The 23014-nt window shown below is 48.0% G+C and overlaps 2 protein-coding genes and 1 long non-coding RNA gene across 3 annotated transcripts; all 3 read left to right on the top strand.

The window, feature by feature from the left end:
* The first annotated feature begins 265 nt into the window (after nt 1–265).
* On the top strand, nt 266–1262 carry LOC148382104 (janus kinase and microtubule-interacting protein 3-like). Its single transcript, XM_088360965.1, has 4 exons — nt 266–403; nt 465–533; nt 610–977; nt 1057–1262. Exons 3-4 carry the CDS (start codon nt 765–767, stop codon nt 1171–1173), a joined length of 330 nt encoding a protein of 109 aa, XP_088217091.1. The 5' UTR covers nt 266–403; nt 465–533; nt 610–764; the 3' UTR covers nt 1174–1262.
* A 1567-nt stretch (nt 1263–2829) lies between these two features.
* Nucleotides 2830–12893, top strand: LOC148382103 (uncharacterized). Its single transcript, XR_015854147.1, has 8 exons — nt 2830–3052; nt 3230–3276; nt 3400–3477; nt 5042–5212; nt 5336–5413; nt 7258–7346; nt 12550–12584; nt 12775–12893. It is a non-coding gene; the product is annotated as an uncharacterized LOC148382103 (long non-coding RNA).
* Nucleotides 12894–20448: 7555 nt separating this feature from the next.
* LOC148382102 (janus kinase and microtubule-interacting protein 3-like) lies at nt 20449–21775 on the top strand. Its single transcript, XM_088360850.1, has 4 exons — nt 20449–20586; nt 20648–20716; nt 20793–21160; nt 21240–21775. The coding sequence occupies exons 3-4, from the start codon at nt 20948–20950 to the stop codon at nt 21354–21356; spliced, it is 330 nt and encodes a 109-aa protein (XP_088216976.1). The 5' UTR covers nt 20449–20586; nt 20648–20716; nt 20793–20947; the 3' UTR covers nt 21357–21775.
* Nucleotides 21776–23014: the final 1239 nt, after the last annotated feature.

Raw genomic sequence — 23014 nt, 5'->3', positions numbered from 1 at the left:
CCCCGTCTTGAAGTTTCTGCAAGTCCGTTTCCCAGACGGCCTCAGCCCTTTGCAGATCTACTGCGAGGCCGAGGGCGTGAGCGTACGTAAGGCGTCCCTCGCAACCCTAACCTTAACCCGAGGTCCCAGAACACCTTACATTGCTCCTTGCGCCTTTCCCCCGGACATCGTCATCAGTGATCTGATGAAGAAGCTGGACATCCTGGGCTATAACGCCGTAAGTGTATGTCGAACTCCTTATGTTCGCACTCCACGAGACTCGGCGGCTCAAATGTGACTTTTGGAAGGCTTTGCGCTGAAAGAAGCTTGTTGACGCTGTGCCTTTGGGCTCTTGCAGAATCTCACCAACGAGGAGCAGGTGGTCGTGATTCACGCCAGGACCCTTCTCACCCTAGCCGAGAAGGTAACGCGCACGTCCACGCACGCTCTCGCATTCTGCTTATGTGACAGCAGCCTTTCCTCAGTGGTTAGAATACATCAAAGTGACCAAGTCAGCACTTCAACAGAAGATGTTGGACATTGAAAGTGAGAAGGTAGACAGACACGCGACATCAGCCAAGGGGAACTCCGGCAATGTGCCCCAACAATTCTGACCTTGAGCTGTGCTAGGATATGTTCTGCAAGCAGAAGGGCTACCTGGATGAAGAGTTGGACTTCAGGAAGTGTTCCATGGACCAGGCTCATAAGGTAAGCCGCCCTCAAATCTCCCGCCGGACCACTGATGGACGAGGATTGCGGCCCAGAGGATCCTGGAGCTGGAGGCCATGTTGTACGAGGCGCTACCGCAGCGGGACTGCCCCGCCACGGACGGCGAAAAAGCCAGCCACGCTGGCGTGAATGACGTGCTGACGGCGGATCAGAGAGAAGAGCTTAGGAGCGCCGTGGACCAATGGAAGCGAGCCCTGATGTGCGAGTTGAGGGAGCGCGACGCTTGCATCCTCCAAGAGAGAATGGATCTGCTGCACAGCGCGCAACAGGTAAGGGCCCAAAGCCAGCCCGGCACTTACTTGCACGCTTACTGGCTTTTGAATGCCACTTTCCATTTGTCCGTCCTAGAGGAACAAAGAGCTGAAAGAATTCATCGAAGCTCAGAAGAGACAAATCAAACAATTGGAGGAGAAGTTTCTGTTTCTCTTTCTATTCTTCTCCTTGGCCTTCATTCTGTGGCCCTAACACCAGCTGGTGAGTGAGCTCCAGCGGCACCGCACTCGACACCTCCGATACACTGCCAGCCGGTCTCAGACGTTGGCAGACGCTCCGATGCCAACGTATACCCCCCGCCACGGTGACAGAGGCACCGCGTCACACCGGCGCTCATCCAATCAGAAGGCAGGAAAAGCAAATTCACATGCAGGGCACTTTTGAACCAGAAGAGAGCGCCACAAAAAACGGTTGTTGCCCCAAACGCGCACTAAAAAGGGTCAGAATAACAAGAGTCCCACTGGCCAGCCGGGGCCACCCGTCCAGCTGTTTCTTCAGGGGGGAAAAAAATTGGAGTCACCGGTGAGTACATTTTGCATTTAGCTCTGCTTTTCTGCTTCTGTCTTCAAGTGTGTGGCATCCTGCGATCAAAGAGTCAGCCAACCCCAAAGCGGTTGACCTCAACGTCCCACCACCATGCCTACCAGAGCAGGTGACGTGATGCTTTGGACATCCTTCCGTCTCAGATGCCCAAAAGTACTCTTTGCCACATCTGCGGCAATACGGTGTCTTTTCAAAGGTGCAAATAAATCCAGCGTGGGCGGAACACGCACGTCTTCGGTTTTTCCCGCTTTGTTTGTGTGACAGCTGTTGTGAAAATTTTATACAAATAAAGTTGTATAGTACAGGTTTGGCCAAGCCGCAACTCCCGAACCGCATGCGGCTCTTTTATGTTCATATCAACATTTGTGTGTGTGTGTGTGTGTGTGTGTGTGGGGGGGGGGGTTGTGCGTGTTGGCTTCACTTGAGTTCAATTCGGTATTTTGGTCAAAAGCGCATGTGGTGAAATTCCACAAAGTAGGATGGGCAAACACATTTCTTTAAACTATGAGTGTCAATTGGGCTCTCGAAATGGCAGGGAAAAGATGCACAGCAAAACGAAAATACGTAGATGAACACAGGACGTTTTAATCAGAGTGGGAAAGTTTCTATTTTTTGTTGAACGTGATGGCAAACCATTCTGCCTGATATGTCAGACCTCAGCGCATTTCAAAGATTCAAATCTTCAGCGCCATGCACTTCAGCTCACTCCATGCTAACATTGATCAGGCGTCGAACCCGCATCATCATGCTTAAGAGGTGGCCATGCTAACCAGTGCGCCATTATGTCAACGCATAATAACTAAGTCTACTGGTCAAAACAGCGGTTACTATATGACGTCGCTACGTCGTGGTCACGTGACGCAGACAAGACGTCAATGGACGTGGGCAGAGTTAACTTGTTTAAAAGGGAGTAGGCAGAAGAAATATTTAATTTATTTAAATCTATTTTGAGTGCACACCATTATGCCAATGCATAACAACTGTAAATCTACTAAACAAAACAGCGGTTGCTATATGACATCTGCCACGTCGTGGTCACGTGACATACGTGACGTCGATGGGCGTAACTTTCGCCGGAATTCAAATCCGCGGGGAGAGTTAACTTGTTTAAAAGAGAGTGGGCAGAAGAATTATTTAATTTATTTAAATCTATTTGGTGTGTGCGCCATTATGTCAATGCATAACAACTGTAAGTCTACTAAACAAAACAGCGGTTGCTATTTGACGTCTGCCACGTCGTGGTCACGTGACGCGGACGTGACGTCGACGCCTACTTTACATCCCACCGATCACAGGACTCCTCGGCTGCATAACCGTGCCCCCTTCCCAACCAATCGGATTTGCTATACGCGAAAACGACGCCAATGGAAAGAGCTTCCGCCCAAATTTAAATCCGTGGGCGTGGCTCGCAGCAGGAAGTAGGAAAATGGCGGCGATGTTGACAAAGACACAGCGGATGGTAACATACGACTAACAAGAGAAATATTTTTATTTTCTGCTTGCAACTGGACCGTCCAGAGCGTACACGGTAAGTACAACTCATCGTTTTTAAAAAGAAGTACTTTTGTTGCCCTGAAAAGCGAGTGAGCGTGGCGTTTGTGGGGGACGTCGAATTTCGACGATTCTTTCTGGTCAACGGTTGTAAATGATTGTGTTGATTAAAAAAGAAAACTTGATGTAACTCTACTTTTAACTGCCGTTTCAGATAGATTTGGAATTGCATCACATCCAATTTTGCCTAGAGTGTACACGGTAAGTAACACTCGTTGTGTTTAAGGAGATTTACGTTTGTAATAGCAGAAGTGTAGCCGCGTTGCGTTGTACGTGTGAATGTTGGTCCGGGCGAAATGTTAATGTTTAATTTCATTCCTTTAGGTTCCACGGTGTTTGTTGGCTGCAAGTTTTCCACTGCAAGAAGAGGCTCATATCATTGACCAGGAGCGAGCTACAATGGTGAGTAGCCATAACATTTATGTTAAACACTTCCTATTTCATGTCTAACAGTACTTGATTTAACAAATAACCATAAATAAATACAGTGTGGGCACTGAAGTTAACATATGTGATTATACTGCCTAATCTGTCACGGAGTAGATTGTTGCAAAGTAATATAAGATCCAAAGTTGTAATTCAGAATAGTTTTCAAAAGAAGGCCATTAGAATTATATACAAGTCTGATTACCCTGAACAAGCTATTAATTAAATCACAAATTCTTCAATTCAAAGATTTGGTAGATTATCAGACAAATAATGTCTAACAGTAATTGATTTAACACATCACGATAAGTAGATTGAGTGTGGGCACTCTCAAGTTAACATATGTGATTATACTGCCTAATCTGTTACAGAGTATGTTGTTGCCAAGTAATGTAGAATAGATCCAAAGTAGTAATCCAGAATAGTTTTGAAGAGGCCATTAGAATGATAAACAAATCTGATTACCTTGAACATAATAACAAGCTAAGTGTTTAATATGTCCTATGAAGTCAAAATTGGGCACTATCATGTGGTGAAATTTGGAATTGCATCACATCCAATTTTGCCTGGGAACAAACAGATTACATAAATCTTAGTTTTGAATAAGCCACTCCTTCTCAAACAAGTAAACTCTGCCCATTTTGCGCAGTAGATGTTCTGTTAATATCTAGTATTTATACAAAGTCATAATTTAAATTGCTTTCAACCTTCATTCATCGGTTCAACCAACATTACTCGCTCTTATTACCAACTTGTATTGATTTAACTAAGCGTTTAATACTTCCTATCAGGTCTCAAATCGAGATTTGGCAAAATACAATTTCAGCAAATCCAATTTTGCCAGGGAACAAAAATAGATTAAATAAACTAAATAAGTCCTCTTCCCATTAAATAAATCAGAAAAGTCTGTCTTGTAACCAGTCCTCTTCAAACAAGTAAAGTCTGCCCATTTTGTGCCGTAGATTTTGTGTCTATGCCTAGTATTTAAACAAAATCATAATTTAAACGACTTCTTTCCTTCATTCACTTTGGAAATTTGGAATTGCAGCAAATCGAATTTTGGCAGGGAACAAAAATAGATCAATTAAACTAAATAAGTCTTCTTCCCATTAAATAAATTTAAAAAGTCTGTCTTGTAACCAGTCCTTTTCAAACAAGTAAAGTCTGCCCATTTTGTGCCGTCGATTTTGTGTTAATGCCTAGTATTTATACAAAATCATAATTTAAAGGACTTCATTCCTTCATTCACTTTGGAAATTTGGAATTGCAGCACATCAAATTTTGCCTGGGAAGAAAAGTAGATTAAATAAATTTAATAAGTCTTACTACTTCCCATTAAATAAATTAAATACGTCTTACTTGTTCCCACTCCTTTTCAAAACAGTAGTTTAAAACGAGGGCCCTTCACTCAATCTTTAACCTCAACCCCGCACGTTGTGTTGTATCTGTGAATGTTGGTTGTGGCCAAATGATAGTTTTCTTTCATTCGTTTAGGTTCCAAGAAAACTTGATGTAACTCTACTTTTAACTGCCGTTTCAGATAAGCGGGTATTACGTCGCAGTCAAATGCCGCGGATATGACGTAATTGCCCGAACCTCCGCCAAAATTCAAATCTGTTGGCGCGATGGCCGTGAGCCACTGAGCAGCGACGATTATCAACAGAAATATCTTTATTTTCTGCTTGCAACTGGACCGTCTAGAGCGTACACGGTAAGTAACACTCATTGTGTTTAAGGAGATTTACGTTTGTAATAGCAGAAGTGTAGCCGCGTTGCGTTGTACGTGTGAAAATTGGTCGAGGCGAAATGTTAATGTTTAATTTCATTCCTTTAGGTTCCACGGTGTTTGTTGGCTGCAAGTTTTCCACTGCAAGAAGAGGCTCGTATCATTGACCAGGAGCGAGCTACAATGGTGAGTAGCCATAACATTTATGTTAAACACTTCCTATTTCATGTCTAACAGTACTTGATTTAACAAATAACCATAAATAAATACAGTGTGGGCACTGAAGTTAACATATGTGATTATACTGCCTAATCTGTCACGGAGTAGATTGTTGCAAAGTAATATAAGATCCAAAGTTGTAATTCAGAATAGTTTTCAAAAGAAGGCCATTAGAATTATATACAAGTCTGATTACCCTTAACATAACAACAAGCTATTAATTAAATCACAAATTCTTCAATTCAAAGATTTGGTAGATTATCAGACAAATAATGTCTAACAGTAATTGATTTAACACATCACGATAAGTAGATTGAGTGTGGGCACTCTCAAGTTAACAGATATGATTATACTGCCTAATCTGTTACAGAGTATGTTGTTGCCAAGTAATGTAGAATAGATCCAAAGTAGTAATCCAGAATAGTTTTGAAGAGGCCATTAGAATAATAAACAAATCTGATTACCTTGAACATAATAACAAGCTAAGTGTTTAATATGTCCTATGAAGTCAAAATTGGGCACCATCATGTGGTGAAATTTGGAATTGCATCACATCCAATTTTGCCTGGGAACAAACAGATTAAATAAATCTTAGTTTTGAATAAGCCACTCCTTCTCAAACAAGTAAACTCTGCCCATTTCGCGCAGTAGATGTTCTGTTAATATCTAGTATTTATACAAAGTCATAATTTAAATTGCTTTCAACCTTCATTCATCGGTTCAACCAACATTACTCGCTCTTATTACCAACTTGTATTGATTTAACTAAGCGTTTAATACTTCCTATCAGGTCTCAAGGCAAGATTTGGCAAAATACAATTTCAGCAAATCCAATTTTGCCAGGGAACAAAAATAGATTAAATAAACTAAATAAGTCTTCTTCCCATTAAATAAATCAGAAAAGTCTGTCTTGTAACCAGTCCTCTTCAAACAAGTAAAGTCTGCCCATTTTGTGCCGTAGATTTTGTGTCTATGCCTAGTATTTAAACAAAATCATAATTTAAACGACTTCTTTCCTTCATTCACTTTGGAAATTTGGAATTGCAGCAAATCGAATTTTGCCAGGGAACAAAAATAGATCAATTAAACTAAATAAGTCTTCTTCCCATTAAATAAATTAAAAAAGTCTGTCTTGTAACCAGTCCTTTTCAAACAAGTAAAGTCTGCCCATTTTGTGCCGTCGATTTTGTGTTAATGCCTAGTATTTATACAAAATCATAATTTAAAGGACTTCATTCCTTCATTCACTTTGGAAATTTGGAATTGCAGCACATCAAATTTTGCCTGGGAAGAAAAGTAGATTAAATAAATTTAATAAGTCTTACTACTTCCCATTAAATAAATTAAATACGTCTTACTTGTTCCCACTCCTTTACAAAAAAGTAGTTTAAAACGAGGTCCCTTCACTCAACCTTTAACCCTATTTATTCACCTTCTAGGCTAAGTGTTAAAGGCTAAGTGTTAAAGGCTAAGTGTTAAAGGCTAAGTGTTAGAGGCTAGGCGCCAGAGGCTAGGCGCCAGAGGCGAGTTTTTGTGGGCTGAAGTTTTAGTGGGGTTAGTGTGAATACAATCCAAAAGAATACAACAGAATACAATACAATAGAATATAATACATAGATTAAATTCAATAGCTCTTACTACTTCCCATTAAATAAATTAAATACGTCTTACTTGTTCCCAATCCTTTTCAAAAAAGTAGTTTAAAACGAGGGCCCTTCACTCAACCTTTAACCTCAACCCCGCACGTCACATTGTGTTGTATCTGTGAATGTTGGTTGTGGCCAAATGATAGTTTTCTTTCATTCGTTTAGGTTCCACGGTGTTTGTTGGCTATGTTTTCCACTGTCAGAAGGATGAAAATACAAAGTACAACGCTTGGACGTGGGCGAAGACGTCACCGGTGAGTCCTTCCTTCCTATTTATTTACCTTCTAGATGCTAGAGGCTAAGTGTTAGAGGCTAAGTGTTAGAGGCTAAGTGTTAAACACAATACGAACAACACAACGATACTGCACTGAACAACACGATACCGCACTGAGAAACACGATACCGCACTGAACAACACGATACCGCACTGAACAACACCATGCCGCACTGAACACCATGCCACACTGAACAACACCATCCCGCACTGAACAACACCATGCCGCACTAAACAACACCATGCCGCACTGAACAACACCATGCCTCACTGAACGACACCATGCCGCACTGAAAGACACCATGCCGCACTGAACGACACCATGCCGCACTGAAAGACACCATCCCGCACTGAACACCATGCCGCACTGAACAACACCATCCTGCACTGAACAACACCATCCCGCACTGAACAACACCATGCCGCACTGAACAACATTATGCCGCACTGAACATTATGCCGCACTGAACAACACCATGCCGCACTGAACAACACCATGCCGCACTGAACAACATTATGCCGCACTGAACAACACCATGCCGCACTGAACAACACCATGCCGCACTGAACAACACCATGCCGCACTGAACAACATTATGCCGCACTGAACAACACCATGCCGCACTGAACAACACCATCCTGCACTGAACAACACCATTCCGCATTGAACACCATGCCGCACTGAACAACACCATCCCGCACTGAACAACACCATCCCGCACTGAACAACACCATGCCGCACTGAACAACATTATGCCGCACTGAACAACATTATGCCGCACTGAACAACACCATGCCGCACTGAACAACACCATGCCGCACTGAACAACACCATGCCGCACTGAACAACATTATAACGCACTGAACAACACCATCCCGCACTGAACAACACCATGCCGCACTAAACAACATTATGCCGCACTGAACAACATTATGCCGAAATGAACAACACCATGCCGCACTGAACAACACCATGCCGCACTGAACAACACCATCCTGCACTGAACAACACCATCCCGCACTGAACAACACCATGCCGCACTGAACAACACCATGCCGCACTGAACAACACCATGCCGCAATGAACAACACCATCCCGCACTGAACAACATTATGCCGCACTGAACAACATTATGCCGCACTGAACAACACCATGCCGCACTGAACAACACCATGCCGCACTGAACAACACCATCCTGCACTGAACAACACCATCCCGCACTGAACAACACCATGCCGCACTGAACAACATTATGGCGCACTGAACAACATTATGCCGCACTGAACAACACCATGCCGCACTGAACAACACCATGCCGCACTGAACAACACCATGCCGCAATGAACAACACCATCCCGCACTGAACAACACCATGCCGCACTGAGCAACACCATGCCGCACTGAACAACACCATCCTGCACTGAACAACACCATGCCGCACTGAACAACACCATTCCGCACTGAACACCATGCCGCACTGAACAACATTACGCTGCACTGAACAACACCATGCCGCACTGAACAACACCATGCCGCACTGAACAACACCATGCCGCATTGAACAACACCATGCCGCATTGAACAACACCATGCCGCACTGAACAACACCATCCTGCACTGAACAACACCATGCCGCATTGAACAACACCATGCCGCACTGAACAACACCATCCTGCACTGAACAACACCATCCCGCACTGAACAACACCATCCCGCATTGAACAACACCATCCTGCACTGAACAACACCATGCCGCACTGAACAACACCATGCCGCACTGAACAACACCATTCCGCACTGAACAACACCATGCCGCACTGAACAACACCATCCTGCACTGAACAACACCATCCCGCACTGAACAACACCATGCCGCATTGAACAACACCATCCTGCACTGAACAACACCATCCTGCACTGAACAACACCATGCCGCACTGAACAACACCATGCCGCACTGAACAACACCATGCCGCACTGAACAACACCATGCCGCACTGAACAACATTATGCCGCACTGAACAACATTATGTCGCACTGAACAACACCATGCCGCACTGAACAACACCATGCCGCACTGAACAACATTATGCCGCACTGAAAAACACCATGCCGCACTGAACAACACCATCCCGCACTGAACAACACCATGCCGCATTGAACAACACCATGCCGCACTGAACAACACCATGCTGCACTGAACAACATTATGCTGCACTGAACAACACGATCCTGCATTGAACAACACCATGCCGCACTGAACAACACCATCCTGCACTGAACAACACCATCCTGCACTGAACAACACCACCCCGCACTGAACAACACGATCCCGCATTGAACACCATCCCGCACTGAACAACACCATGCCGCACTGAACAACACCATTCCGCACTGAACAACACCATGCCGCACTGAACAACACCATGCCGCACTGAACAACACCATGCCGCACTGAACAACATTATGCCGCACTGAACAACACCATGCCGCACTGAACAACACCATCCCGCACTGAACAACACCATGCCGCATTGAACAACACCATGCCGCACTGAACAACACCATCCTGCACTGAACAACACCATCCCGCACTAAACAACACCATGCCGCACTGAACAACATTATGGCGCACTGGACAACATTATGCCGCACTGAACAACACCATGCCGCACTGAACAACACCATGCCGCACTGAACAACACCATGCCGCACTGAACAACACCATGCCGCACTGAACAACATTATGCCGCACTGAACAACACCATGCCGCACTGAACAACACCATGCCGCACTGAACAACACGATCCCGCATTGAACAACACCATCCTGCACTGAACAACACCATGCCGCACTGAACAACACCATGCCGCACTGAACAACACCATTCCGCACTGAACAACACCATGCCGCACTGAACGACACCATCCTGCACTGAACAACACCATCCCGCACTGAACAACACCATGCCGCATTAAACAACACCATGCCGCACTGAACAACACCATCCTGCACTGAACAACACCATGCCGCACTGAACAACACCATGCCGCACTGAACAACACCATGCCGCACTGAACAACATTATGCCGCACTGAACAACATTATGCCGCACTAAACAACACCATTCCGCACTGAACAACACCATGCCGCACTGAACAACACCATGCCGCACTGAACAACACCATGCCGCACTGAACAACACCATGCCGCACTGAACAACATTATGCCGCACTGAACAACACCATGCCGCACTGAACAACACCATCCCGCACTGAACAACACCATGCCGCATTGAACAACACCATGCCGCACTGAACAACACCATCCTGCACTGAACAACACCATCCCGCACTAAACAACACCATGCCGCACTGAACAACATTATGGCGCACTGGACAACATTATGCCGCACTGAACAACACCATGCCGCACTGAACAACACCATGCCGCACTGAACAACACCATGCCGCACTGAACAACACCATGCCGCACTGAACAACATTATGCCGCACTGAACAACACCATGCCGCACTGAACAACACCATGCCGCACTGAACAACACGATCCCGCATTGAACAACACCATCCTGCACTGAACAACACCATGCCGCACTGAACAACACCATGCCGCACTGAACAACACCATTCCGCACTGAACAACACCATGCCGCACTGAACAACACCATCCTGCACTGAACAACACCATTCCGCACTGAACAACACCATGCCGCATTGAACAACACCATGCCGCACTGAACAACACCATCCTGCACTGAACAACACCATGCCGCACTGAACAACACCATGCCGCACTGAACAACACCATGCCGCACTGAACAACATTATGCCGCACTGAACAACATTATGCCGCACTAAACAACATTATGTCGCACTGAACAACACCATGCCGCACTGAACAACACCATGCTGCACTGAACAACATTATGCCGCACTGAACAACACGATCCCGCATTGAACAACACCATCCCGCAGTGAACAACACCATGCCGCATTGAACAACACCATGCCGCACTGAACAACACCATGCTGCACTGAACAACATTATGCTGCACTGAACAACACGATCCTGCATTGAACAACACCATGCCGCACTGAACAACACCATCCTGCACTGAACAACACCTTTCCACACTGAACAACACCATGCCGCACTGAACAACATTATGCCGCACTGAACAACACCATGCCGCACTGAACAACACCATGCCGCACTGAACAACACCATGCCGCACTGAACAACACCATGCCGCAATGAACAACACCATCCCGCACTGAACAACACCATGCCGCATTGAACAACACCATGCCGCACTGAACAACACCATCCCGCACTGAACAACACCACCCCGCACTGAACAACACGATCCCGCATTGACAACACCATCCCGGACTGAACAACACCATGCCGCACTGAACAACACCATTCCGCACTGAACAACACCATGCCGCACTGAACAACACCATGCCGCACTGAACAACACCATGCCGCACTGAACAACACCATGCCGCACTGAACAACATTATGCCGCACTGAACAACACCATGCCGCACTGAACAACACCATCCCGCACTGAACAACACCATGCCGCATTGAACAACACCATGCCGCACTGAACAACACCATCCTGCACTGAACAACACCATCCCGCACTGAACAACACCATGCCGCACTGAACAACATTATGGCGCACTGAACAACATTATGCCGCACTGAACAACACCATGCCGCACTGAACAACACCATGCCGCACTGAACAACACCATGCCGCACTGAACAACATTATGCCGCACTGAACAACATTATGCCGCACTGAACAACACCATGCCGCACTGAACAACACCATGCCGCACTGAACAACACCATGCCGCACTGAACAACACGACGTCGCACTGAACAACACGACGCCGCACAGAACAACACGACGCCGCACAGAATAACACAATACCGCACAGAACAACACAATACCGCACAAACAGTTTTAGATAATATTACGTCGCAGTCATGTGACGCGGACATGACGTCAATAGGCGGAACTCACGGCAAAATTATAATCCGTGGGCGTGGCTTGCAACAGGAAGTAGGAAAGCGGCAGTTCTGGCAAACAAGACACAGCTGTTAGTAACACGATGACTAACAAGGCAAATATTTTTGTTTTCAGCTTGCAACTTGACCTAACAACCTAGAGCGTACAAGGTAATTACAACTGTTTTTTTTTAGCCCTGAAAAGCAAGGGAGTGTGGCGTTTGGGAGGAATGTCGAACTCGGCGTCTGCTTCCAGCCACAGACGCCAAATTTCGACGATTATTTCGACTGGTCAACGGTTGTAAATTATTGCGTTGACTAAAAACTTTATTTAACTCTACTCTTAACTTTGCCGTTTCAGATATGCGGGTATTACACCGCGGAAATGACGTCAATAGGCTGAACTCTCGCCAAAATTCAAATCTGTGGGCGCAATGGCCTTGAGCGAGACACCGGATACAAACACGACGATTATCAACAGAAATATCTTTATTTTCCGCTTGCAAGTGGACCGTCTAGAGCGTACACGGTAAGTACAACTCATTGTGTTTAAAAAGATTTACGTTTGTGTAGTTTGCGTTGCGTTGTATCTGTGAATGTTGGTTGAGGCTAAATGTTAATGTTTAATTTCATTCCTTTAGGTTCCACGGTGTTTGTTGGCTGTATGTTTTCCACTGCAAGAAGAGGCTCGTATCATTGACCAGCAGGAGCTACAATGGTGAGTACCCCTTTCGTCTTCCATTTATGTTAAACACTTCCTATTTCATGTCTAACAGTACTCGATTTAACAAATAACCATAAATAAATACAGTGTGGGCAGTCACGTTAACATATGTGATTATCCTGCCTAATATGTTTATCACAAATATGTCACTAATCACTAATATGTTTATTTGTTTATCACAACACCTTTGGACCTTCAGCAATCGATTATTTACCTTCATCTACATAGAGACAGAACGATGGTGTCTTAAACATCTCATTCATTTCACCAAATAACTTCACGCAGGTGGATAACGGCCGTCTCGGTCACGCTATGTTGCGTGATGCAGTTTTGAAGAACCAAATGCATTTATTCAATGAATAAGTCAAGCTAGTTCTATGTTTATGATGTTGTAAGTTACGGTACCGATTGAAGTTGAGTTCGAAGCCAGTGGAAAACAGCGCTGCGTTTGTGCTCTCCAGGTACAAATGTTGTGATCTCTGACTGACGACCGGGCGAGACTCGAGTAAGAGATGTCCAAACGAGCTCCGGCAGGGCGGGCCAAGGCGGAGCGAACGGACGCCCTTCAGGCCGCCAATGACGAGCTGAGAACCAAACTGATGGACGTCCAGTTAGAACTTCAGCAGGAGAAGAACAAGGTGAAAACCTCAACAGACAGACACTGCCTGCCTCCCTGCCTGCCTCCCTGCCTGCCTCCCTGCCTGCCTCCCTCCCTCCCAGTTTTCCCGATGTAGATTAGACATGCGTGTGCCATGACTGTGTCAGCCTACATCAACAAATGCACCGAGGACGTCAGCACCACTAAGAATATCATCACCCGGGGCAACCAACGACCCTGGATGACTGAGGAGGTACGTCAAACGCTACGAGCGCGGAACTCTGCCTTCAAGTCTGGCGACAAGGAGACACTGAGGACAGCGAGAGCCAACTTGAACCGTGCCATCAGGATAGCGAAGCGAGACCGCAGTCGAAAATTTCAGGATCGTTTCCACGACGTCAAAAACATCAGGAGTATGTGGCAAGGCATACGGGCGATTACAGACTACAACTCACCCTCCCCCCCCCCCGGTGGGTGTAGTTGATGCTGACTTTCTAAATGGTCTAAATAACTTCTTTGGGAGGTTCGAGGCACTAAACGGCACTCCAGCAGTTAAAACTGTCCCCCATCAGGAAGAGGAGGTACTCTGCCTTGACTCCGCCGATGTGTTGAAGACCCTGAGGAGAGTCAACCCCTGTAAGGCCCCTGGCCCCGACAACATTCCTGGGCGTGTGTTCAGGGAATGTGCAAGTCATCTGGCTGGGGTCATCACAGACATTTTTAACACCTCGCTGGGCCAAGCCACAGTGCCGGCGTGCTTTAAGACTGCCTCCATCATTCCGGTGCCGAAGAAACCTCAAATCACCTCATTTAATGATTACCGGCCTGTTGCACTGACTCCGGTTATGATGAAGTGCTTCGAAAGGCTGCTTAAAGGTCACATCGTTTCCAGACTCCCCCTATTATTTGACCCGTTCCAGTTTGCCGACCGGCAAAACCGCTCCACTCAGGACGCCATCTCCTCCGTTCTTCACCTGAGCCTGGCTCACCTGGAGGAGAAGAACACCCATGTGCGGAGGCTGTTCCTGGACTTCAGCTCAGCGTTTAACACCATCATCCCACAGCATCTGGTAGGAAAATTGGAAAACCTGGGCTTCAACACCCCCCTTCGCAACTGGCTGCTAGACTTCCTCACCAACAGACCTCAGTCAGTCCGGGTCGGACAGAACACCTCTGATGTCATCACCCTCAGCACAGGCTCCCTTCAGGGCTGCGTCCTGAGCCCCCTGCTGTGCACCCTGATGACACACGACTGCGTCCTCAGGTTCACCACCAATCACATCGTGAAGTCAGCAGACGACACAACGGTGGTGGGGCTCATCAGAGACAACAACGACCTGGACTACAGAGAGGAGGTGGAGCAGCTGGTGGGCTGGTGCAGAGAAAACAGCCTGATCCTGAATGAGGAGAAGATGAAGGAGATCATCGTCGACTTCAGGAAAAAACAGCCTCACCACGCTCCACTGATCATCAACAGCTCAGCTGTGGAGGTGGTCAGCACCACCAAATTCCTGGGGGTCCACATCACAGAAGACCTCACCTGGACTATGAACACTACGGCACTGGTCAAGAGGGCACAGAAGCGCTTGTACTTCCTGCGGAGGATGAGGAGAGCCCACCTGCCCCCACCCATCATGAGGACGTTCTACAGGAGCACCATAGAGAGCATTCTGACAAGCTGTCTCTCTGTGTGGTGTGGAGGCTGCACCGCCTCCGATTGGAAGAACGTGAGGAGAGTGGTGAGGACAGCAGAGAGGATCATAGGGGCTCCTCTTCCCTCCATTCAGGACATTTCATCTCAGCGCTGCATGTCCCGTGCCCGTAACATCATCAATGACCCATCACACCCCCACCATGGACTGTTCTCCCTGCTGCCCTCTGGGAAGAGGTTTGCAGCATCCGCTGCAGGTCCACCAGGTTCTGCAACAGCTTTTTCCCTGCTGTCATCAGACTGTTGAACACTAGAACTGTTGAGCTCTAAACTGAACTCTGCATCACACATTCACAGAACTGTACTTTATGACACTACGGACCTCTATCTTGCACTATCTCGCACTACCAACTTTACTGAACTTGTATAAACCCTTTAAATAGAAGTTTAATACATGGTTTAGCATTCCTCTGCACACTCTTGAATACTGTTTTGCCTACTTGCACTATTGCATAATTATCACTGCTGCACTTTATACTTATTTTTAATATATATATATATATATATATATATATAGTATATATGTATATATATATATTTTCATAGGATATGTTACTTCTATTCAACTGCAATATCACTACTTTGTTGTAAGACGTATGCAACGGAATTTCGTTTTGTATGCACCATGTGCAGACAAGATGACAATAAAGTTTGTCTAAGTCTAAGTCATGTCAGGTCAGCTGTCTGGAGAGAGAAAGAAGTCAGGACCTGCGGGCGGAGCACCACCGTGCCACCGCCGCCATGACGGAACTCAAAAGCAAACTCCATGAGGAGAAGCAGAAAGAGTTAGCCATTACCAGGGAGACATTACTGCGGCAGCATGAAATGGAGCTGATGAGAGTGATCAAAATCAAAGATGGAGAGATCCAGCGACTGAATGCCTTGGTCCTCAGCCTGAGGGACGGCTCCATGGACAAGGTGATCCGCTCTATCCGTGTCTGACTATCCGCACGCCACGTCGGGCTTCGATGCGGCCGCTACCGTATTGTGTAGCTTGTCCCCAGTAAGCGTCGCGGCGCTCCGTTGCGGTCTCAATGGCCCGGTGTGGCGCAATGTCTGCTCAGGTGAGGAGGGGGGGCGCTTTGCTGGCGGAGGTGGAGGAGACGCGGCGGTGTCGGGAGACCGAGCGGTGTCGCCTCCACCAGGAGCGCGGAAGAAGCCCTGGCAGCGGCCCAGCAGGCCTGGCAGTCCCGAGCGGCCGAGCTCCGATCGGCTCATCACCAGCATCGGGAGGAGCTGAGCCGAACCAAGAGAGACTGCGAGAGGGAGATCCGCCGACTGGTAGGACTGATCAGATGCGCGGTGCGTGGCTATGTTCCCAATTTCGTTGTATACCTGCAGTGCAATGACACCTAAGGCATTCTATTCTATTCTATTTCACAAGAAGAAAATGTCCGGTTGCTCGCTTCGCTTTTGTCACAGCAAAGGTGTTCTAGTCGATTCCAGAAAAAAATTGGCCGGTTGCTCTCTTTGTTTTTGTCACAATTCTGGCAAATGAGTTTGCCCGCCTGCCTGAGCGCTCCCCGTTTGTACATCCAGACGGATGAGATCAAGCTGAAAGACAGAGCGGTTAGTGTTTTGGATGAAGCCCTGGGGCCGGCCACGTCCACCGCCTTCAGCTGCAGACTCAGGCTGCCGAGCAGCAGATCGCTGCCCTGAGGGATTCCCAAAGGGCGGGCCTAAACTACCCTGGAAGTGGGGTCAACGCCGCTACTAGCAATCCTCTTCATTGCGTAAGCCACCTCATCACACACTTGCAGTACGCATGACTTAGTTCGTTGCTGGAGGAAGGTAGCACAAAAACAGTTTTGAACTTTGAACGAGTGCTTGTGTGTGTGTGTTGCGGGGCGTTTTCAGTCTCAGGAGGATCGGGACACGCGACGGTTTCATCTGAAAATCGCTGAGCTCAGCGCAGTCATCAGGAAACTGGAGGATCGAAACGCCCTGCTTTCTGAAGAGCGCAATGAACTGGTAATTTATTGACGGCACGCTTGAAGGTTTGCGCTACGTTTGATGCGCGCCATCCAGCGAGGCACCCATTGCGCTTGCTTATTAGTTGAGCGGCGCGGCGAGTCGGTTGCCTGGTAGATGTCTTTTATTGGGAGCCAAAGCCACGATTCCGTTCAAACCGATGCAAAAGGAATGGATACGTTCTGGCCCGCGTGTTGTGCGTCTTTCACATCCCGCACTTCATGCTTGCAGCTAAAGCGACTGAGAGAAACAGAAAGCCAGTTTCTGCCACTCCTGTACAAAAACAAACGCCTGAGCAGGAAGAATGAAGAACTCTCGCTGGTGCTGTGTCGCCTTGAAAACAAAGTGCGCTTTGTCACCCAGGAGAACGAGGAGATGGCAAGCTTGGTAAGTCGACGCGGACAACGGCGGCGTGCCAACAGAGTCCACTGCATTTGTGTTCCACAGAGAAGGCCTAGTTCGCTCAATGACCTGGACCGCGGTTGCGGCCAGCAGGACGGTGAAATGGAGTTCCTTCAAGTTGTGGAGCAGCGGCACATCATCGACGACTTGTCCAAGGTCTTCAGGCAGGCGACTCGGTGCACGTACGGCAGCGCCGCGCTCGCTCGCTGTCGCCAGGAAACCTTTTCCGTCCAAAGCTTGGCCGGCGGCCGCCATCCAAAAAATTGGCCCCTTAAATTCCGACCTTTCAAGCAGGAGCATTGTGCGCACGCGTTTGAACACGCTTTAGACTTGTTTTGCCGTTTTCAGCAGCTCAAAGCTCCCGTTTTGTCAGCGCCTTTGCCACTCGCTGTGCGCTGAAAACGACGGACTTGCCCGGCTGCTCAGCCCGTCAACCATGAGCCGCGAGCGCGACGTCATTGTCCGTAGGCAGCTAGTGGCAAAATGCACCCTGTTAGAGTTGCGCTCGCTCCAACTTATTTTGCAAGAACCACACGGGAGACAAGTAAGTTCTTTTGGACACCTGCAGGTGGAGAGTCCATCCGTTGTACGAATGAAGTCTGACTCTCGGCTCCTGCACGAGCATTTTAATTAAGAGAAACAGGGTGGGTGTAAGAGTGGATTGAATAGAGGAAGCCCTTGACCTCTAGTCAAAACATAGCAAGGGGTGTTTTACGACTTTGTGTAGGAAGGGATAAGCGATAGGGATAAATAAGGGATAAATAATATTATTTATTACAGGTCGCAGTCAAAGTCAAAGCAACACAATGATACGATAAAGATAATCTGGAAAACCCTGACACACCCTGTAGTTGTCACTTTTGGAAAAGACGAGCGTCCCTCCAATCATCGCCGGTGACGTGTTTTTCAGGCTCTGGAGACAGGAGCTCATGTCAGAAATGTCATTGTGAGTCGCGTTTGTTTCTGCGCCGGAGCCGTTCGTTCCCTTTGCATCCAAAGAATCTCAAAGGCGGATTATTTGTGTCGACAGGAGAGAGATTTGCTGCTACGATACCGACGTCGAGAATCTCTGAGGAGGAACAAAGCGTGAGGTCCTGCAAGGTGAGTCTGTTTGTTTGCGGCTGCTTGGTGTTGCGCAAGATGAAATGGCCTTTTTCTCGCTATCGTTCCTCTCGTCGATTCATCGTGAGGTGTCGCTTCAGTTTGTTCAGAGAGATGTTTGCTTCCGCGCCCGCAGGTCATCGAAACATTTTACGGCTACGACGAAGACGTGTTGGTGGACTCGGACGGATCGTCCTTGTCTTTTCACACCGACAGAACCCCCGACACGGAACCCGAAGAGGTAGCCCGCCATTTCTGCCAGCGTATTGGCACCAAACATTCCTCTTCAGCCTGGAATCGGACTCGTCTTTGCGTCGCGGGTGCTTTGTCGCCGGTCTGACTGATTCTGGTACTAGTGCTGTGTTGCATTGGTGTGTGCATGAAGAGGCGGAGCTTCGCTACCGCCAGCTGACGCAAGAATATCAAGCGCTGCAACGAGCCTACGCTCTGCTAGCCCAGACCAGCGAAAGGGGACTACGACGCCGAGAAGGAGATCAAGGTGGCGCCCCTTCCCGCAACCCCCGGCCGGGTCGCAGCCTCCCCGTTCTCACCCAGCCTCGGGTGTTCTCTGGTCTGAAAGGAGGAGGAGGAGCCTCCCTCCTCCTCCTTTCAGACCAGAGAAAAGCTGATGGTAGAAATGGGTCACTATCAAAGCAGAGTAGCAGATCTGGAGTCAGCGCTGAAGCAACAAGGACAGGTAAGCTCATCAATGAGCACACCTTTTTCTCAGACAAAATAGCTACATTCTTCAGTCACTCATCCGTCTGGCATTACTGGACCAACCCCCCCCCCCCGAACGTGGCTGGGAAAATGCGGAGAAAAGCAAATGTCATTTTCCAGTCAACCAAAGAATTTGTGGATGAAAATGACACAACATTCCAAAGCTGTCCACGCGTTTGTCTCTTCTAGAATGTCAAGTGGGTGGAGGAGAAGCAGCTGCTGCGTCAGAGCAATCAGCAGTTGGCCGAAAAGGTGACGGAAAGAAAGGCGCTGGGCGGAGTCGCTTGGCGTCACACCTGTCGGGAAGCCCCGCAGATGAGGTCTGACTGTCTTTTCAGGTCAGGCGGATGGAGGCGGAAGAAGCGCGTCTGAAAGAGCACATCCAGGATATCCGAGACCAAAACGAACTGCTTGAGTTCCGCATCCTGGAGCTGGAGGTGGGAAGACTCGCACAAGCGTGTTGAGGCCAGAGATGTGACGGACGGACGGACGGACGGACGGACGGATGCATGCCTCTGCCTTTCAGGAGAGGGAGTGGCGCTCCCCCGTCTTGAAGTTTCTGCAAGTCCGTTTCCCAGACGGCCTCAGCCCTTTGCAGATCTACTGCGAGGCCGAGGGCGTGAGCGTACGTAAGGCGTCCCTCGCAACCCTAACCTTAACCCGAGGTCCCAGAACACCTTACATTGCTCCTTGCGCCTTTCCCCCGGACATCGTCATCAGTGATCTGATGAAGAAGCTGGACATCCTGGGCTATAACGCCGTAAGTGTATGTCGAACTCCTTATGTTCGCACTCCACGAGACTCGGCGGCTCAAATGTGACTTTTGGAAGGCTTTGCGCTGAAAGAAGCTTGTTGACGCTGTGCCTTTGGGCTCTTGCAGAATCTCACCAACGAGGAGCAGGTGGTCGTGATTCACGCCAGGACCCTTCTCACCCTAGCCGAGAAGGTAACGCGCACGTCCACGCACGCTCTCGCATTCTGCTTATGTGACAGCAGCCTTTCCTCAGTGGTTAGAATACATCAAAGTGACCAAGTCAGCACTTCAACAGAAGATGTTGGACATTGAAAGTGAGAAGGTAGACAGACACGCGACATCAGCCAAGGGGAACTCCGGCAATGTGCCCCAACAATTCTGACCTTGAGCTGTGCTAGGATATGTTCTGCAAGCAGAAGGGCTACCTGGATGAAGAGTTGGACTTCAGGAAGTGTTCCATGGACCAGGCTCATAAGGTAAGCCGCCCTCAAATCTCCCGCCGGACCACTGATGGACGAGGATTGCGGCCCAGAGGATCCTGGAGCTGGAGGCCATGTTGTACGAGGCGCTACCGCAGCGGGACTGCCCCGCCACGGACGGCGAAAAAGCCAGCCACGCTGGCGTGAATGACGTGCTGACGGCGGATCAGAGAGAAGAGCTTAGGAGCGCCGTGGACCAATGGAAGCGAGCCCTGATGTGCGAGTTGAGGGAGCGCGACGCTTGCATCCTCCAAGAGAGAATGGATCTGCTGCACAGCGCGCAACAGGTAAGGGCCCAAAGCCAGCCCGGCACTTACTTGCACGCTTACTGGCTTTTGAATGCCACTTTCCATTTGTCCGTCCTAGAGGAACAAAGAGCTGAAAGAATTCATCGAAGCTCAGAAGAGACAAATCAAACAATTGGAGGAGAAGTTTCTGTTTCTCTTTCTATTCTTCTCCTTGGCCTTCATTCTGTGGCCCTAACACCAGCTGGTGAGTGAGCTCCAGCGGCACCGCACTCGACACCTCCGATACACTGCCAGCCGGTCTCAGACGTTGGCAGACGCTCCGATGCCAACGTATACCCCCCGCCACGGTGACAGAGGCACCGCGTCACACCGGCGCTCATCCAATCAGAAGGCAGGAAAAGCAAATTCACATGCAGGGCACTTTTGAACCAGAAGAGAGCGCCACAAAAAACGGTTGTTGCCCCAAACGCGCACTAAAAAAGGTCAGAATAACAAGAGTCCCACTGGCCAGCCGGGGCCACCCGTCCAGCTGTTTCTTCAGGGGGGAAAAAAATTGGAGTCACCGGTGAGTACATTTTGCATTTAGCTCTGCTTTTCTGCTTCTGTCTTCAAGTGTGTGGCATCCTGCGATCAAAGAGTCAGCCAACCCCAAAGCGGTTGACCTCAACGTCCCACCACCATGCCTACCAGAGCAGGTGACGTGATGCTTTGGACATCCTTCCGTCTCAGATGCCCAAAAGTACTCTTTGCCACATCTGCGGCAATACGGTGTCTTTTCAAAGGTGCAAATAAATCCAGCGTGGGCGGAACACGCACGTCTTCGGTTTTTCCCGCTTTGTTTGTGTGACAGCTGTTGTGAAAATTTTATACAAATAAAGTTGTATAGTACAGGTTTGGCCAAGCCGCAACTCCCGAACCGCATGCGGCTCTTTTATGTTCATATCAACATTTGTGTGTGTGTGTGTGTGTGTGTGTGTGGGGGGGGGGGGGTTGTGCGTGTTGGCTTCACTTGAGTTCAATTCGGTATTTTGGTCAAAAGCGCATGTGGTGAAATTCCACAAAGTAGGATGGGCAAACACATTTCTTTAAACTATGAGTGTCAATTGGGCTCTCGAAATGGCAGGGAAAAGATGCACAGCAAAACGAAAATACGTAGATGAACACAGGACGTTTTAATCAGAGTGGGAAAGTTTCTATTTTTTGTTGAACGTGATGGCAAACCATTCTGCCTGATATGTCAGACCTCAGCGCATTTCAAAGATTCAAATCTTCAGCGCCATGCACTTCAGCTCACTCCATGCTAACATTGATCAGGCGTCGAACCCGCATCATCATGCTTAAGAGGTGGCCATGCTAACCAGTGCGCCATTATGTCAACGCATAATAACTAAGTCTACTGGTCAAAACAGCGGTTACTATATGACGTCGCTACGTCGTGGTCACGTGACGCAGACAAGACGTCAATGGACGTGGGCAGAGTTAACTTGTTTAAAAGGGAGTAGGCAGAAGAAATATTTAATTTATTTAAATCTATTTTGAGTGCACACCATTATGCCAATGCATAACAACTGTAAATCTACTAAACAAAACAGCGGTTGCTATATGACATCTGCCACGTCGTGGTCACGTGACATACGTGACGTCGATGGGCGTAACTTTCGCCGGAATTCAAATCCGCGGGGAGAGTTAACTTGTTTAAAAGAGAGTGGGCAGAAGAATTATTTAATTTATTTAAATCTATTTGGTGTGTGCGCCATTATGTCAATGCATAACAACTGTAAGTCTACTAAACAAAACAGCGGTTGCTATTTGACGTCTGCCACGTCGTGGTCACGTGACGCGGACGTGACGTCGACGCCTACTTTACATCCCACCGATCACAGGACTCCTCGG

Source organism: Syngnathus floridae, chromosome 18, assembly GCF_059516105.1.
Source record: "Syngnathus floridae isolate MCC-2025c chromosome 18, RoL_Sflo_1.0, whole genome shotgun sequence".
NCBI classification, from domain to species: domain Eukaryota; kingdom Metazoa; phylum Chordata; class Actinopteri; order Syngnathiformes; family Syngnathidae; genus Syngnathus; species Syngnathus floridae.
This window is presented reverse-complemented; position numbering and strand designations above follow the sequence as displayed.

What these genes read in the sequence shown, in the direction of transcription:
- LOC148382102 (XM_088360850.1), top strand. Translation starts at nt 20,948, where the DNA reads ATGTTGTACGAGGCGCTACCGCAGCGGGACTGCCCCGCCACGGACGGC. An exon ending in TGCTGCACAGCGCGCAACAG is followed by an intron (nt 21,161 to 21,239) that starts GTAAGGGCCCAA and finishes TGTCCGTCCTAG; the next exon opens with AGGAACAAAGAGCTGAAAGA.
- LOC148382104 (XM_088360965.1), top strand. Translation starts at nt 765, where the DNA reads ATGTTGTACGAGGCGCTACCGCAGCGGGACTGCCCCGCCACGGACGGC. An exon ending in TGCTGCACAGCGCGCAACAG is followed by an intron (nt 978 to 1,056) that starts GTAAGGGCCCAA and finishes TGTCCGTCCTAG; the next exon opens with AGGAACAAAGAGCTGAAAGA.